Source organism: Lactuca serriola, chromosome 4, assembly GCF_051521515.1.
Source record: "Lactuca serriola cultivar US96UC23 chromosome 4, Lser_US96UC23_V15, whole genome shotgun sequence".
Lineage (NCBI taxonomy): Eukaryota > Viridiplantae > Streptophyta > Magnoliopsida > Asterales > Asteraceae > Lactuca > Lactuca serriola.
The window spans coordinates 352,631,121-352,648,380 of NC_136411.1; the positions used below are offsets into that span (position 1 = coordinate 352,631,121).

At 33.8% G+C, this 17,260-nt stretch overlaps 1 protein-coding gene across 1 annotated transcript; it reads left to right on the plus strand.

Moving 5' to 3' along the window:
• The first annotated feature begins 2,184 nt into the window (after positions 1-2,184).
• On the plus strand, positions 2,185-3,675 carry ALC (basic helix-loop-helix (bHLH) DNA-binding superfamily protein). The gene is made up of 5 exons (XM_079035170.1): positions 2,185-2,669; positions 2,795-2,899; positions 3,018-3,083; positions 3,176-3,241; positions 3,308-3,675. Exons 1-5 carry the CDS (start codon positions 2,337-2,339, stop codon positions 3,548-3,550), a joined length of 813 nt encoding a protein of 270 aa, XP_078891296.1. The 5' UTR covers positions 2,185-2,336; the 3' UTR covers positions 3,551-3,675.
• The last annotated feature ends 13,585 nt before the right edge of the window (positions 3,676-17,260 follow it).

The window sequence follows — 17,260 nt, forward strand, 5'->3', positions numbered from 1 at the left end:
CCCAAACACGACCCGTTTATTTGGGGGGTTAACAAGTTAACATGTCATAAATTTCAACCGAGACCTTTTATTGTCGTATCGTGTCAAGAATTGTTATCTTAATTTCATGTTGTTTTTTTGGAGTATTTAACTTTTTGTTTTTATCTAATTTTACACATTTAAAAGTTACAACTTATTTGGTGAACACTTTTGTACAAATAAAAACAAAAACTATAGATTTTTGTTTTCAACTCCTAACTATCAATTTCCAACTAACATATACCAACTTAACAACTTCCAACATTTAGCTTCCAATTTACAGCTGCGAGCTAGTTTCGCACAACACACCTTAACCATTTATTTTAATAAATAGTCATTTTTTTTATACTATTCTAAAATTTCTTATAGATGCGATTTTTAAGTTTAATTCAACAATGTTGTATTAATAATACAATTTACAATAAGTTAATATTACTTCTATAACACAAATATCATTTAACACTAGCTCAAATACATAATACATTATATTAATCCTAGTGTTCATCACATGTTTAGTTCTTGTAACTTTGAATGTCCCCCACGCCTCTTCCCACCCATGGTCGTAACCAGGCTTTTTCGTGTTCACGATGGAGAACCAGCTTGGAATGTTTTCTTAATGGAGAACCATAAAAATAATAGTAAAAAACTAAATATATTATATATTATTACATATGTTAAATACATATCCTAAAACATTTACTAAAAAGTTCAACCTTTTTACATTTTGTCAATATTAATTAATAACTTTTTATTTTTAATTCTAAAAGCAAAGTGTTGAATAAATTAATAAACATCTCGTTCTTTTTCATATCTTTTTTCATGGATGTAACCATTATTCTGCATGGATTAGTAGATAGGTACAAACCTATGAGTCAATGTTTTAAAACCCGGGTCGACCCGGCCGGTTGAACCGGTTGGACCGTGACCCGGTGTAGAAGACGGGTCAATTGAGACCGGTTTTTTGTAAAAATACGAACCGGATCGAACCGGCCGGGTTTTCCCTAAACCGCGGTTCGACCGCTTATATCGAACCGGTTAAAACCGGATTGACCCGTGTTAATAGGGTTTGGATAGTTGGATACAAGTATCGAACGCCAAAACAAAAAGCCGTTTGCGGTTTCTTTAATGTTTTTCAATGTTTAAACTTTGTGGACATCAAATTATTGGTTTTATATGTTTATGGATTATGCATGAAAGTAAAAATATATAAAAATAGAAAAAAATCATAAACCGGGTTGACCCAGCGGTTCAACCGGTTTAACCGGTTGACTCATGAACCGGTCATCACACCGGATCAACTAAAAATCCGGGTTTTAAAACATTGCCTATGAGCTGAATACCCATGCCTTTTGTACCTTGATGTCCATTATAACAAATGGTGCTTATGTTATTATCAACTACAATACGATGGTTTTTCTTTAAAATATATCCAAATAATGAAACATTCATTGTTAATAAATGACTATTGACTTATTATTATTATTCTTATTACTAATTCAGTCCTATTAGTTAGAGAGCTAATATCATAAAAAAATCTTATTAGTTGTGTTTTTCTGTATTAAACTTAAGTTTTATTTTAAGTTTTTTAAAAATAAAAATAAAACTTGTGAAATATAAGGGTTTTTAAAAATAAAATAAAAAATTATGAATGTTTTCAGAAAATTTTAAAGATTGAAGCACATCACCACATCCCCTTAACTATCACTACTCAAGGGATTGAACAAACTCAAGAGAAATTATTCCATAGATAATAAGCTCAAACACCGATTTTATATAGCCGTTGGAATTTATAATATCGTCTGAATGTTAAAATTTTATGTAAAATTTAGAACAATAATAATAATAATAATAATAATAATAATAATAATAATTAAAAAGAATTTAAAACAACAAAAAAAGCAAAATAAGAAAAAAATAATAATAAACAACAAAGACAAAAAATGAAATCAAAAGAAAGAAGAAGAGATATTTATAGAAAACCCTAAAATAAAGTTTTTTTTTTCTTTTTTTCTTTTTTAAGAGTATCTATTTTAATCGATTAAAACAAAAATATTACTATTCGAAGAGCAATGGTTTATGATATGATTGTCACACTCTCACTCTCACACCACGACGCGTGACGTTTCATCAACCACCACCTTCATCATTCCTTGCCAACTATTTAACTTGCCCATAACTCTTTCTCCAATTCCTGCTACACTTTTCAACCCTTTCTCCACCATCGACGTAAAGTCATCTACAGATTATACATCAAAATAGGTCTTTGAAAATTCCACTCTTCTCTTAAATCAATGCATATGTAAAAAAGCTCTGTAAAAATGGCGGACATGTTCGATACACCACGCATTTCTTCTTCATATTCTCCGCCGCCTGAATCCACCGATGACATTTCCCTTCTCCTTCGTCAGATCCTGTTTAAATCAGCATCTTCTTCTTCTTCTTCATCCTTTTCTCTCACTCCCAAACAAATGCAGTATGAATTCCAACGCCAACAACCGCCGTATTCCTCCGGGCTTTCCATTTCCGATCAGATCCCCACGTTATCTTCTACCGGTGTTACTCACATTCCGGCGAATACCATGGCTCATGTCTCTTCTTCTTCTGTGGGTACTATGGATTATGACCCAGATGAATACGATTGCGAAAGTGAGGTATTCTGATATTTCCCGTTTGATCTGATTCATTTAGCTTATTTCGTGCATATATTGTTCTCTCTCTGCTTCTTAAATCCGCCATAGATGATAGTTCCTTTATTGAAAATTGAAACGTTTTCCAGGAGGGATTCGAAAACTTGATGGATGAAATGGTCGCTAAACAAAATCCTCCTCGTAATCCTTCAAAACGAACACGAGCAGCTGAGGTTCATAATTTGTCCGAAAAGGTAACAAATAACAATTAACCATTTAATTATAAATTCATAATCAACCATAGATCACTACTTCACTGGTACTCTGTGTGATTGTCGACCTTGATTTATAATCGGATTTTGTTTGATACAGAGAAGGAGAAGCAAGATAAATGAGAAGATGAAGGCCTTGCAGAAGCTTATCCCCAATTCAAATAAGGTATTGTGTTCAAATACAAATACTTCGATTGATAATTCTACACAAACATTTCGATTTTCAACATAAATGCTTAATTGGTTTTGATTTATCAGACGGATAAAGCTTCAATGCTGGATGAAGCTATTGAATATCTGAAGCAGCTTCAGCTCCAAGTTCAGGTATGGTGTTTTTTTCCGGCTAAATTTCACGAAAAAATCTTACTGATTTTGTGATTAATGTTTCAGATGTTGACGATGAGAAATGGGATAAACTTGTACTCCATGTGTGCTCCGGCGAACCAGAGAACCGGTGGGTTGAACTTTGGAAACCAGTCCGGCAACATGACGGCGAACCAAGAACCGGTGGTGAACCCGATGTTTAGCCTCCCGGTTCAATGCACCGGCGTCGGCCAAAACCCGCCGTCGATACTTGACTTTTCCCGGTCGATGAATCACGAAGCTCCGTTTGGAACTCAACTGGGATCTTGAATCTTTTAGTTATTATTAGTTCATGTAATCGTAAGGTGAAACATGTATTTTGATGACTTTGTTAGTAGTTGGTATGATTGTGATTTTAATTTTCAGTTTCAATAGTGATAGAACTGTTGATGGAAGGTAGAAGTGTTACTTTGACACAAATATTAAAAAATTGAAAAAAAAAACCAACTATAAAAATTTTAAGCCTTATATGGTTAAATCGAATGAATGTAAAGACGAGCATAAGTTGGAAAACTTTTTCTCCTTAAAAGATAAATCAAGTAACCTTTGATTTATTTATTTATTTATATGAGTAGATCAAGATAAGTATTAAAATTAAATGAGTAGATTAAGAAAAAAAACTAATAGCATCCGGCGCATGTCATAATTTTATATGAGTAGAAGGATAAATAAATAAAAAATGTAGAAAGATGTTTAATTTTTTTCTTAAATTAATGATGAATATGAGAGAATTATTTGGATATAATAGTAGAAATGATAGGTTATGGACTTATGGATGGGAATGGATCGGGTTGATTAATTTCCAAATGTGTTTGATATCCAACCAATACAACGAATTTAATAAATTGGGTGAAACTAGGTTTTGATAGGTTATTTTTCATATCTAATATATTACATAAATAGGTAGAGCTATATAATTTAATAAAAAAAAGATATTTAATTTAAGAGAAAGTGACAAATTTAACTAATTTCTTCAAACTGTTTTCGAAAAAATAGCCACAAATCCAAAATAACCCAAATATCAGTGTGCTTGAGCTGGTTAATTTTAATTAGACTTCTATAATGTATCGAGGTGCACATGAAACTGATATGATGAATCTTTTGCCACCTCTTCTTAATGGAAATTAACAATCAATGGATTGGTCACGTTTACCCCATTGTAATTAATTTTTATTTATTTATTTATTTTTTACGAAGTCAAGTTTAATATGTCCACTTTTAGTTAAGGCTACTTTTGACCATCTCCAACCTATACTACTTTCTTTTATACTAAAACTTACAATTATTATATACCAGTTGTAGTTGTGAGACCCGTATTTTATACGGGTTGGATAAACAATAAAATTAAATATGTTAGGTTAAACAAAAGGTTATTTAAATTTGAAATTTGGATTTAAAAGGAAACATATTAAATATAATATGAGTAATTTATTGGTTGCTTTTAATTTAGACAATTATTAATTGAGGTGGGAATATGATTTGTTAATTAAGAATATATTAAAAAAAATGAGAAAATGACAAATGGAAAAAACATTTATTTAAAAATACCAAAAAATGACATGTGTCCAAGTTAATGGGAGAGTGACATGTGGCAAAATTATCTTTATTTATTAGGGATGATATTATTAATTCACGTAATGGCAGCTCCATGGTATAACGGATTCTCTTCTGTTTGTCATCTGTTGGACGACCGTTTCCTTGGAGGACAGTTTCCTTTACCACTATTTTTTCTTCCATCTCTTGCTTTCTGTCTTCATAGCAAGACGGAGTACCACACTTACTTTTTGCTCATGTATTCCTCAAATTTTTATATGTTGTCTTCCTTGCATCTCCAATTCAATTAGGGTTCCATCACATAGCAAAATGGAGCACCATACTTCCTTTTTGCTTATGTATTCCTCGAATCTCCATCTGGCTTATTCCTTGCATGTAACATACACGTTTTGAAATCGTGTTTTGTAATGAATAATATTACGAAATATTATGTGAATTTGAATGTTGAGTTCTAACATATGGTTTTTACTAGAAATGAAGTAAAACTATGTTTAGAATCACTCAGAAAATATTGGAAGTCTTATGAGATTTCAATTAAAAACAAATAGTGAAATTTAGCGAAAATATAAAATTTTAAATAAGTAAAATTTTATGATTGAAAGTTGTAGATAATCTCGTTAGAAACATGTAGGCGAAAACCCCATCGAAATCCGAGTTATAACGAAGAAGTTATGACCAATCAAAGATCCGCGACAAAACCGGCACGGCGCCGAATGACGTAAAAAATGAGTTTTTGATAAACTACTTTTTAGCCTTAGTGATCTAAATGAAAGTCATAGTATTCGTTAAACTGAGAAGTTCGATAAAATGAACGCCAAAATTTGACTTCGTATGAGGAAGTTATGATTTTTCTAAGTTTCAGCTTAGCAGTAGACAACTAAAAACTCGAATTTTAGATCGAGTGATTTTTAGCTGACACAACCTAAACGAGAATTGAAGATCTTGTCAATAGTAGTATAATGGTAAAAAGTCCGACGAAAACGGATGTCAGATGAATAAGTTATGAATTTTTAACGGATTTACCCGTCCCGGTCTGTTAAAAATAATAATATTAAAAATAAAGTCAAAATTAGGCGACAAAGTCTAAACGAAAGTTATATGTTATATTCCCGCCTACGCATGCATATAAAGAATGTCAAAAACGGAGTCCGTATGCGAAAATTATGGATTTTAGAAGTTTGGGGCACATTTTCCGAGAATTTTCGCATGGATAAGATCGGCCACGTCACCTCGCATGAATAGCAGCCACATGTTCGCTGCTGATTCGACCGAAGGGAGGCCCAACCGAAGCATGCCCCGAGTCCGATCTCGCTGAGTCATCCGTATCGTGGCAGGTCCGAAGACCGACGCGTGTTTGGTCCGGAGTCCAATGCGCCAGCTGCCCCCTTCGCATGTCCGAGCCTCGTACGAGCCACCTGGCCTCGCTCCACGGTTGCCACCTGCCTTCGCTAACTCCTCCTTCTCGGCCGACCCTCGCAAGCTCGCCCCTTTAAATAGAAGGCCTGCGAGATTGCCCGGGGACTTTTAGGAAATTGGCAATTTTGACCCCTTTTTCAATATTTTCACTATTTTGACATCCCCCGAAGCCCCGATGTCAATTTTAGCACCTGAAATACGTCTCGAAGTTCCCAAGAAGCCCGGGAAATTTATCTTTTCGGTTTTGAAGCTCTACTTTTGTAGAGCCCGGTTTTTGAATAAATCTCCCGGTTTTCAACGAATAAACTCATATTTGGAGCTGAAATGCTGCTCAAATTACTATTTTAGCCCCCAGTTATTCCAAGGTGAGTTTAATATATAGAAATAATTGTATGTTATGTGTTATATGTGCTATGTGCTTTTCAGTGTTATTATTCCAGGTTATTTTCCCGTGTTATTTTTATTCGCTATTTTTAATAGTAAAGAAATACCTTTGACCATGTGATCAGTGAAAGGACTTAGATTCACGTTGGTACTGGTATGTAGCCTCTGGCCATGTAGAACATGTCTTCGTAAGAGAATGATTTCTATTCTATGGTATTGGCAGAAGGTTAGACAGGGCTGAAAGCCTGAAATCTACCAAAATGTTAATCCGAAGTTGTATGTCTTCTGTGCCATTTGGGCCAAAGCTTTATTGATGTATATCAAGTATGGAAATTGTTATGTCTTATTAATTGTATATATTTGAATCAAATCAATGATTGATATGGAAAGTTTGTCACATGATTCACATATACCCTTGTTGTTCCTTGTTCATCTTTGCTTCTGACATATTGAAGTATATATATGGCATAACGTTATATTGTATCTATTATTGAACTCACTAAGCGTCACCGCTTACCCTCTCAATGTTTAACAAAGTTGCAGGAGATAAGTAACCGGTATGATTATATACTGTCAAAAGATGTAGAATAGTTTTTTTACTCTTACTTTTGTATTTAGGGATCATGTATGTATAAATGTATAGTATCCTGGGTAGTTGTGTAATATATAACACTTTGTAATAGTCGGTTTGTATCCGGTCATTGGATACTTTTTATCAATGTAAAATATTGTTTTTATGAATATGCAAGTAACATGTTTTGAAGTAAATATATTGTTAAGTACGAAAGTTTGGGTCTTTTAGAAATACGAAAGTGAGGGTCTTTCATCAGTTGCTGAAGAACTCCCACTAATGTCAGCTAACTACTTCATGAACACAATCACATGCCACAAAGGTTAAATAATCCTTCGACTAAAAGACTTATCCCTACAACGGTTAGACTCAGAAGAAAGCTGTGTAGTAGGTTCAAATCAATCACTCTGAGATTATTTAACCTATACAACATGTGACATAACATATTTACTTAATAGTTAATTCACATCATCAAGAGTCCCACGAGGCACAAAGCAAGTAGAAGTCATCCATCAACACTTTAAGTCACCAACCAAAGAGAGGACATCTCAAGCTCACTTGCTTCTAATAAAGATTCCAAATCTAATATAACATACAATTCCTCTTAGGCTATAAGACATCACATATCATATCAATCCATCCAATCATCTGAAATACATACTAGCATGCAATTCTAAAAGCTCAAACAATCAGTCATATAAAAACATCTCTCCTAAAATGAAATCATGAACAGATCATTAGCCCTAATTTAGCATGTAGTTCTCATATACATAACAAGATGTATGGGTATTCTGGGTATCACTTACTTAAGCTTGGTTGATTGCATACACCACACCCCTTTCTTTTATTAGAAAATCCTTTAAACCCTTAGTTTGAGTCTAGACACACCCGAGAGTATGCCCAAATCCCTCAAACCAAGGCTCTGATGCAAACTTATAACATCCCAAAAAATCCAAATAAAAATGTTGTTTTTAATTCATTCTAAAGCATTCAGTAGTCATCTCAAATAAATCAAAAGTTGATCATAGTGAAAATAACATCATAGTACGGAATCTCAAAATCACATAATGCTGAAAACATGGGCGGATGCAGTGTGATCATGTCGGGCCCTTCCCCTTCAAGCTGGAAGTGCCTGAAACCATAACATAAACTATAAGCACAAAGCTTAGTAGGTTTCCTCAAAATACTCCATACCATACATACATAACAGTCAAAACATAATTGGGTCTATTTCACCCCATGCAGTCTCTTTCAACCAGTACTTGGTATATTTCACCCCTTCGATCTCTTTCGACCAATATTGGGTCTATTTCAAATTTCAGATATAGTCCTCAAATGATATCCTTAACCATAAAGTTTCCAACTTTATGGTCTTGCATGGTCATTAACTGCTCAATACCAAAAACCCTAATTGTTTAACTCTTTAAGACATCCTAGCTTATGCATGGAAGGAAACTAAGGTTTAAGATTACATTTTTATGGTTCCTAATAACTCCATAATGGATAAAGTTTCCAAATTTATCCATTATAATGGTCTAAACAACCAATATCTAGTATTTAAGTCTCAAAGGGACCAACATTGCATCTTTTTCAACTTAATCCATCAAGTCCAAGTCTCAAACCTTTAGACCTAAATCAATATGATGTTTAGATGGATAAAGTTTCCAAATTTATCCATAACAAGGTCAAAAACTTTCAAGATCTAAACTTTATGCATTAAAGTGACCAAAAGCTCAAAACACCCAAGACTAGCTAGATCTATCAAATGCATAATCAAGATTCAAACTTTATACCTCCAGAAGCTAGATCAAGATGAACAAAGTCTGGATATACAAGCTCCAGGACAACCAACACTTTGCAAAGGTATTATTCTTCTTACAAATGCACCAAAACCACTCCAAGACTCAAAATCCTTTGAAATGGGGGCTAGGGTTTCAAATTTAGGGTTAGAGGAGATGGAGGTTGAAGATAAGGAGGGCTGGAAATGAGTTAAGGTGTTTAAATAGGGTCCAAGACCCTAAATTAGGGTTTGTATCTGAGTGGAGTACACCCAACGTACTCCAGGTATGTCCAACGTACTGGATAACACTCTGCGATCCAACCAGCCTAGTATGCCCAACGTACTCGGCTTAGCCTAAAGCCCTCATAACTTCAAACAGTCATAAACTTCTTCGTTCCAACTCTGTTTTTGACGATCTTTATATCTACGAAAAAGTATTGAGGAGCTTTACAACCCTATATAATTACTTTCGTGTAACACCCAAAGTCAGGAAGGCTAAGAAAGGAAAGAAAACCCTAAGTTTAAGGGACGACTCGACGAGTCCAAGCGGGATCCGGGTCAAGGAGTAAGTGACCGACTCGGCGAGTCGGCCAAGGAGACTCGGCGAGTCTGGTCTGAACGAGGAAAACCCTAAATCCGGGACTCGGAGCCTATTTAAACGTCTCATTCTCTCCCCTAGGGTTCCTTTACTGCCTCTTTCACCTAGAACACCGAACCCTAAGCCCCATTGTTGCTCATTCAAGCTTCCAAGCCATTTTTGGGTGATTTGAAGGAAGAAGAAAGAGGGGAATCATTGAAGCTTCAAGGATTGTCCTTAGATCTAGAGTTTGTGGAACCTTTATGAGTTATTGAAGGTACTAAGTCGTTTCCTTCATGTAGATCTATTCTAGTTAGGAGTTTTGGGGCTTTTTAGCCATGATTAGTTATCCATTTGAGTTGGAAGCCATATCTGAAGTTGCTACTTCGGATCTAAGCATATTTTGGCCTTGTGAAGCATAAAGTATCTGTCTTTGAGTTGATTATAGAGCCTCCTTGCCTTAAACCCTAGTCTATGGTGTGTTTAGCCTAGATCTCCTTCTCTACACGTAAAGTTTGCAACTTTACGTGAGGAATAGGCTTGGGAAGGGCAGATCTACAGTTTGGATTCCATGCATGAATCAAAAGCCCTCTGCATGTTTGAGGATCAGAATGGACTCGGCGAGTCCTTTGAGTGGACTCGGCGAGTAGCATGAAGATTAGGAGCAACTCGACGAGTGGGATGAACAGCTCGTCGAGTCATATGAAGATTGCCTTGTACTCGACGAGTCTGCTCTTGGACTAGGCGAGTCATGTCGTGAAACCCCAAACCCTTCGAGTTGAGACTCGAATCAGTGAGTCGAGTGGAGACTCGGTGAGTCGGACATGTCAGGACTCGGAAATCGGTAGACTCGGCGAGTCGAGTCGCGAAAGGAAGGATTCTGAGCATATGAACTCGGCGAGTCAGTAGGTTGACTCGGTGAGTAGGGTTGACCTGGGAGGTTGACCTTGACCAGGACTTTGACTTTGACCAACGTTGACTGGATTGACTTTCGAGGGTCAATTAGACTAAGTGTTGCATTGATATTGGTAGCTCGGAGAGCTAGTGGAGCAGGAGTTCAGAGAGTTGCTGGGCAGCAGCTAGAGGGGTTATCAACAAGTTCAGCAAGAGCAAGTGAGTTTCCCTTTGTGTGAATGGGTCTAAGGCCGCAATCCCGGCCCATATAGTTATGAGTAGAAGGCCCGGGGGTTAGCCCTAGGCACAATATGCTAGTATGATATTCAGGACGAGGTCCATTAATAGCGGGCGAGTGCCCAAGGATTTGTTTATATGATAGTTTATACTTGTTGTCTGTGTGATACATGTATGTGCCTAGTAGGGAGGTGAGTGTGGGCGAGGTCCCGTATCTCACCAATAGCAGAGTGTGGATGGTGTTCCACATCTCATTAGTAGCAGAACAGGGGCGAGGCCCAAGTTAGGGAAGGAGTGAGAGTGGGCTGGGCCCGTATCTCACTACCAGTAGGAGCGTTGACGGGGTTCCATGACTCATCAGTAGCAGGACAAGGGCGAGGCCCAGTATGTGCAGTATGTGGTTATGCATGGTATGTGGTAGGGTGGGGAACTCACTAAGCTTCGTGCTTACGGTTTTCAGTTTTGGTTTCAGGTACTTCCAGTAGCGGAGGGAAGAGCTCGGGGTGATCGCATGACACACACCATTGATTAGACAGCCTGGGAATGTTTTACTCTGATAACGAACATGTGTTTTGGAATTTAATACTCTGTTTATGTTTTGGATTGATGATTTTGCTTTAAGTAATGTTTTATTAAAAGAAATTTTTGGTCTTGAATTTTGGGTCGTTACATTTTGACTTAAAACACATCGAACTAAAATACTTATTTCAAATAAAAGGTCTGAAGCGTCACTTTTACCTTTATGCCCTTGGGCTCCAAAGCATAAACTGAACTTTTGGATCACATAATCTACATTACCCACTTCCAAATGGGTATAAACCTCTCTTTCCCCAAAGCGCGAAGCCTTATTATACTTGATATTTGGGTTACGAGACTAAATTATGAATGACTCGAAATAGGGTGTTACACCATCAAAGTATTTCAATGTAAAAAATAGTTATCATGGTACAATCCAAAATCACAAAATATAGAACACGGGTGGATGTTGTGCAATCATGTCAAGCCCTTCCCCTTCGAACCAGAAGTACCTGAAAACATTTTAAACATAAATCGTTAGCATAAAACTTACCGAGTTCCCAAAAATACCACATACCATACATACAACGGTCCCCACCTATTACAGATCTGTCAGTAACAAGCAATGGGCCCCGCCCAACACATTCGTCAACCCCCTATAGCATCGGGCCCCATCCGATATACATACAAACACATACAATACATGTAAGAGTCCCACAAAAAACTAGCATCTTATAAACATAAATCAATGGGTTGGCACTGGTGCCTTCGACCTGCAAATACTATGAGAAGACTCACCTCAATCTGAAGATAACCGAAATCACACACACGCAGCTGATACAAAGCTCTTTACACTGAACACATCCAAACCAACCCTAATTAATAATTAGGTTAATAACCCATAATCAAAGGTCCAAATCATATTCTCTCTTACTAAGGGTAAAATACCATTTTACCCTTCCCGTATTAGACCCGACTGATCATGGTTCAAAAACAAAAATGGCCCAAGTTCACTTTTAGGAGTACACCATGCGTACTCCTTCATTACGCCCTGTGTACTCAGTGTCCATAGAAAAGATCATAGGCAAAATCCGTTACGCCCCACATGCATAGAGGTTACGCCCTATGTAAACCTCTGTACCTATAGAGTAAACATCAAACTCATAGATCCTAATCTTGGGAAGGTATTAACTGATAAAGTCAACAACTTTAAGATCTTGAATGGCTTAATAGAGCCCAAAATCGAACCCTATGTCCATAACTTCACAAAATGACCAACAATTTATGCAAATCTTCAAGCTAACCTAGATCTACACAAAAGAATCATAAAGGTGAGAGCTTTATACTTTTAGATGTTGGCAAAAGAAAAGTAAATTCTGGATCTATAAGCTCCAAGCCCAAAAATTCTTAATGGTGAACTTCTTCTTCTTCCACAATGTGTGAAGAACACTTTAAATGTCCAAAACAAGCTTTCAAGTGTTAGGATTTCGAAATGACAAGATGAGAGGCTGATGATATGGGAGGAGGTCTTAAGGGTTACAAGGCCTTTAAATAGGGTCTTAACCCTAAAAATTTAGGGTTTGAGCTCAGTGGTTCAACGCCCTACGTACTGCATGGAATGCCCATGACTAACTTCCTTAGATACACCCTACGTAGCTGCAATCTACGCCGCATGTAAGAACCGAATTTGAAAGTTTTTAATACAATAAGCCATAAATGGAAATACATGAGAACACGTATTTTACAAGTTCAGATGATTAACTTAGGCAAATTACGACTTACTGGATTTTTTTTTATAGAATTTAATGTTCCATGTATTATTTTTTTTTATAACAAAATCAACTTTTCAATGATTAATATAGACAAACTTTCTAACATTATTAATTTTCTTTTAAAAGCTAAAGTGGTTTATATGAAAGTTTGTTTTTTAAAATTCATATGACCACTAGACTTAAGTTTGCTTTATTAATTTATTGATATAAAGATAATAAAACATTTTAATCGTTATGAGATAAAAAATTATAAATACGTGAATTTAAATAAATAGTGGATGATCGGCCTATTTATTACTTATGGTTTGTTAACTTAAAACTTATTAGTTTATTAACTTATAATCTAATAAGTCAGCGGGGAGTTAACTTAAGGAAAATTAACTTATTAACAATTTGTTATAAGATATTTTTATCAAAACACTTTTTTAACTTATAACGGTATGGAACCGATAATAAGCTAATAAGCTCATTTGCCAAAAACACATTATATCCTAAAAGTGGAGTAGTTTCTCTAATAAATACACGTATAGGGAATCATTTTCTTGTTTTTTGTTTTTTTTTTTATTTTATATTTAGACAAGAAAATTTTGTACATATCTCACTATTTTAATTTGTTAAATGTGTTCACACATTACCATTGTTACTGACTATCTCATGTGACAATAGTAACATGTTAACACATTTCACAAATTAAATGGTCAAATATATACAAAAAAAACGTAAATTGTCTAAATGTGAACAAAACAAAAAGTTGATTACTTTGATAAATTATTTTCCCCACTTTTAATAGAGATTTTATTTTTTATATTTGTTTATATTATTTTCCCAAGTGTTATTTAAAAAAAAAAAAACTAACAGTAGCATTTTGATTTGATAAATCAATTTTCTACTAAATTATTTTTAATAAAAACTTACCATCATAAATATTAATTAATCATTGATCAATTCTAATATATATATATATATATATATATATATATATATATATATATATATAATTTTCTTTTTAAGCAATCGATATGTAAACTTTTAAAGTTTTTTAATACAACATTCTATACTTGTATTTAACGAAAATATTTTAAAATGTTATAAAAGAATATTAAATTGTTATACAAAATCTATGAAACGTTTTAAAAATGTTGTAAAAGAAATTTTAATAAGAGTTGTATGAAAATTATAAAAAAGTTATATATATATATATATATATATATATATATATATATATATATATATAAGCTTGCAAGAAAAGTATAAAACATTTAAAAACTATTTGGTTTAAAAGCAGATATATGAAAATTATAAGAAAATATTAAAAATAAGTTTAGAAAAATTATAAACGAAATTTAAAATATTATATTAGGAAAACCTATAAGAAAAAAATATCTTAAAAATGTTGTTAAAAATTATAAAAAATTCTTAAGAAATTTTTTGAAAAAAATTGTTCACATTTAGACAAATTTTTGTGTATATTTGACAATTTAACTTATTAAATGTGTTGATATCTTGTTATTGTCTATTGAGATAACAAGTTACAATGATAATATTTAAACATATTTAATAAGTTAAGTGGTCAAATATATAAACAAATAACTAAATATGAACAAAATAAAAGGATAATTACCATAACAAAGTCATTTTTATATTAAAAAGAAAGGAAAAATAATCTTGAGTCAGAAGAGGACACAGTTCCATGAAATTAAACTTGAATTTCTAGGAAAAACAATCGGCGCCTTACCAAGTGACTAAGGAGGTATTTGTAACTTGTTTTTATCAAAAGTATTTGTTACTTTATATGGTATTTTAAAAAAGGTGTTGGTTGATTTTATCCGTAATTAAAAACGTAATAAATTGATAAGTTATGTTTTAGTGTTTGAGAAATGGTACTTACATTAGGAAATAACATATAAAAAACTCTTTAAATAAGTCAATAAGAAGAGTCAACTTATCAAAAACTCGTTATATAAGATAATAAATGCTTATGAAATCTTTATATCTAAACATTTAAAACTTTTTTTTATTATTGATGTCAAACCGCAATAAATCAATAATCACTTCAAATAAACAATCTCAAACACCATAAGGCAAGTTTTCATGGAAAATCGAATAGAATAGTAAATATATTCATAACCAAAGTAATATTTGTGGCCCAAAAAATTTACGGGCTGCTGGGCCTTCGCCCAACCCAGTTGGAAAAGCATCAAAAATATCTTGCAAGCTTTTTAATTGGTCCTGCGGCTTGCACAAAATAACCGGTTCAGGATCCGAACCGGTCACTGAACCGGTAAACCAGTTTATTATGAACCGGTCCACTATGAACCGAACCGATTCAAGAACCGAACCGCCGGTTTGAACCCTTTCAAGATTTTAGACATTGAAACCGGTTTAGAACCGGTTTAATAACCGTGAACCGGTAGTCAAACCGATCAAACCGGTTTAGAACCGGTGTAACCGGTTTAGATAGGTTCGAGTTTAATAATGACGGAACCTGTTTGAACCAAACCGGTTTAAGGTTGAGCCAGTTTTACTATTCACGAATCGGAACCGAACCGGTTCGGTTTGAAAAAAAAAACCGGTTTGCTCATCCCTCTGCTTAACACCTGTTCCTTCGTCATGACCATCTAGGTTAAAAAGTCTCGAAAACCAACTACAAAATTTATTAAAAGAGAATAAATGATGATGCTTGGTTTCACACTTGTGACCTCAAGAAAAGGAGACGCCAAGTATATCATTAAACCAATATACGTTTTCAATCTTCGTTGACGATAGCTTTAGCACTTGGTCAAACATTATGGTTGAAAATATGTTTTCAATTTGAAGTGTTCTAAGCCGTAAATCCTTAATTTTTCTATTATTCCAACGTGATTCTAAACACAATAGCCTTCATTTTTCTACCACATGATGTACTATGAAAATATGTTAAATATAGATTGAAATCCTTAAAAGAGGTCTATGGGATCATATGGATGATTATTCCTATTTTTACTCTTATATTAGGAATCACAATAGGTGTACTAGTAATTGTTTGGTTAGAAAGAGAAATATATGCGGGTATACAACAACGTATTGGTCCTGAACACGCAGGACCTTTTGGAATTCTCCAAGCTCTAGGAGATGGTACCAAATTACAAGTGAAAGAACAATTATTTTTCCACGATTTCAACTAAACTTTTGCCCATTACTTTCAATTTGCTTTAAATATGTAATGGATGTTAAAATGTTTAATGCTTGTCAACTTAAAATGGATTCAAAATGTAAATCCTCCTCTACTCAAATGAATATTTAAAGCTATAGTTCTTGCAATACGATATAGGGTGATGTTGCATGTCAAGTGGGGTCTATGCACCCCTAAATTCCCATGCTGTTTGCAAAACCATACATATAAAGATTCATTTGATTTGATATAAAAGCATTTGGTAAAGTTAACGACTTTCATGTAGGGTTGTTCACTATTTGGATAAACCGAATTGTTCAATTGAACAATTTGGATTGAACTATTTGGTTCAGATATTCGGATATTTGGATTGGTTTTCAACAAAACCGAATTATTATTTTGGATTTCGGATTGGTTTTGGTTTATATAATAAGAACCGAATAGTCCAAAAAAACCGAATAAAAACTTATTATTCTTTTATATATATATATATATATATATATATATATATATATATATATATATCTATTAATTTTGTAATTTATTTTTTCATATAGGTTCAAAACATTTCACTGGATAAAAAACATCAATATGTATTATCTCTTAAAAGTTTTCTATCTATAAAATATTTAACTATAATATATCTGCTTAGTAGTTGTTTATAAATTTCAAATCACAACTAAATAAATTTTTTTGCTTCTTGTGTAAAATTGGGTAATATTATAATTATATGTCGTTTTAAAATATTTCGGTTTTTGAAAACCGAATTATAAAAATCGATCAAACCGAATTGTAATTGGATCGGATCGGATTTGAATTTAGTTTGAACTATTCGGGTCTATGTTTTGAAAACTGAAATCAATTTGGATTCACTTGATTGGATCAGATCAAACCGATCCATCCAAACGAACACCCATAAGACATGCAAACACTTTTGTTCTTTTACTGAGTGGCTATACTTTTTTAATGAATAAGACATACATCACATCATGTCTAGAAAAAAAAATGATTCACTTATTGTGAGCATTTTTATCGAATTTGATAGTAAGGCTGTTTTAAAAGTGAAAAATATGATTACAAATTTCGTTCTTAACATTTTTATACAAGTGATCCGGTAAAAAGAAAAGA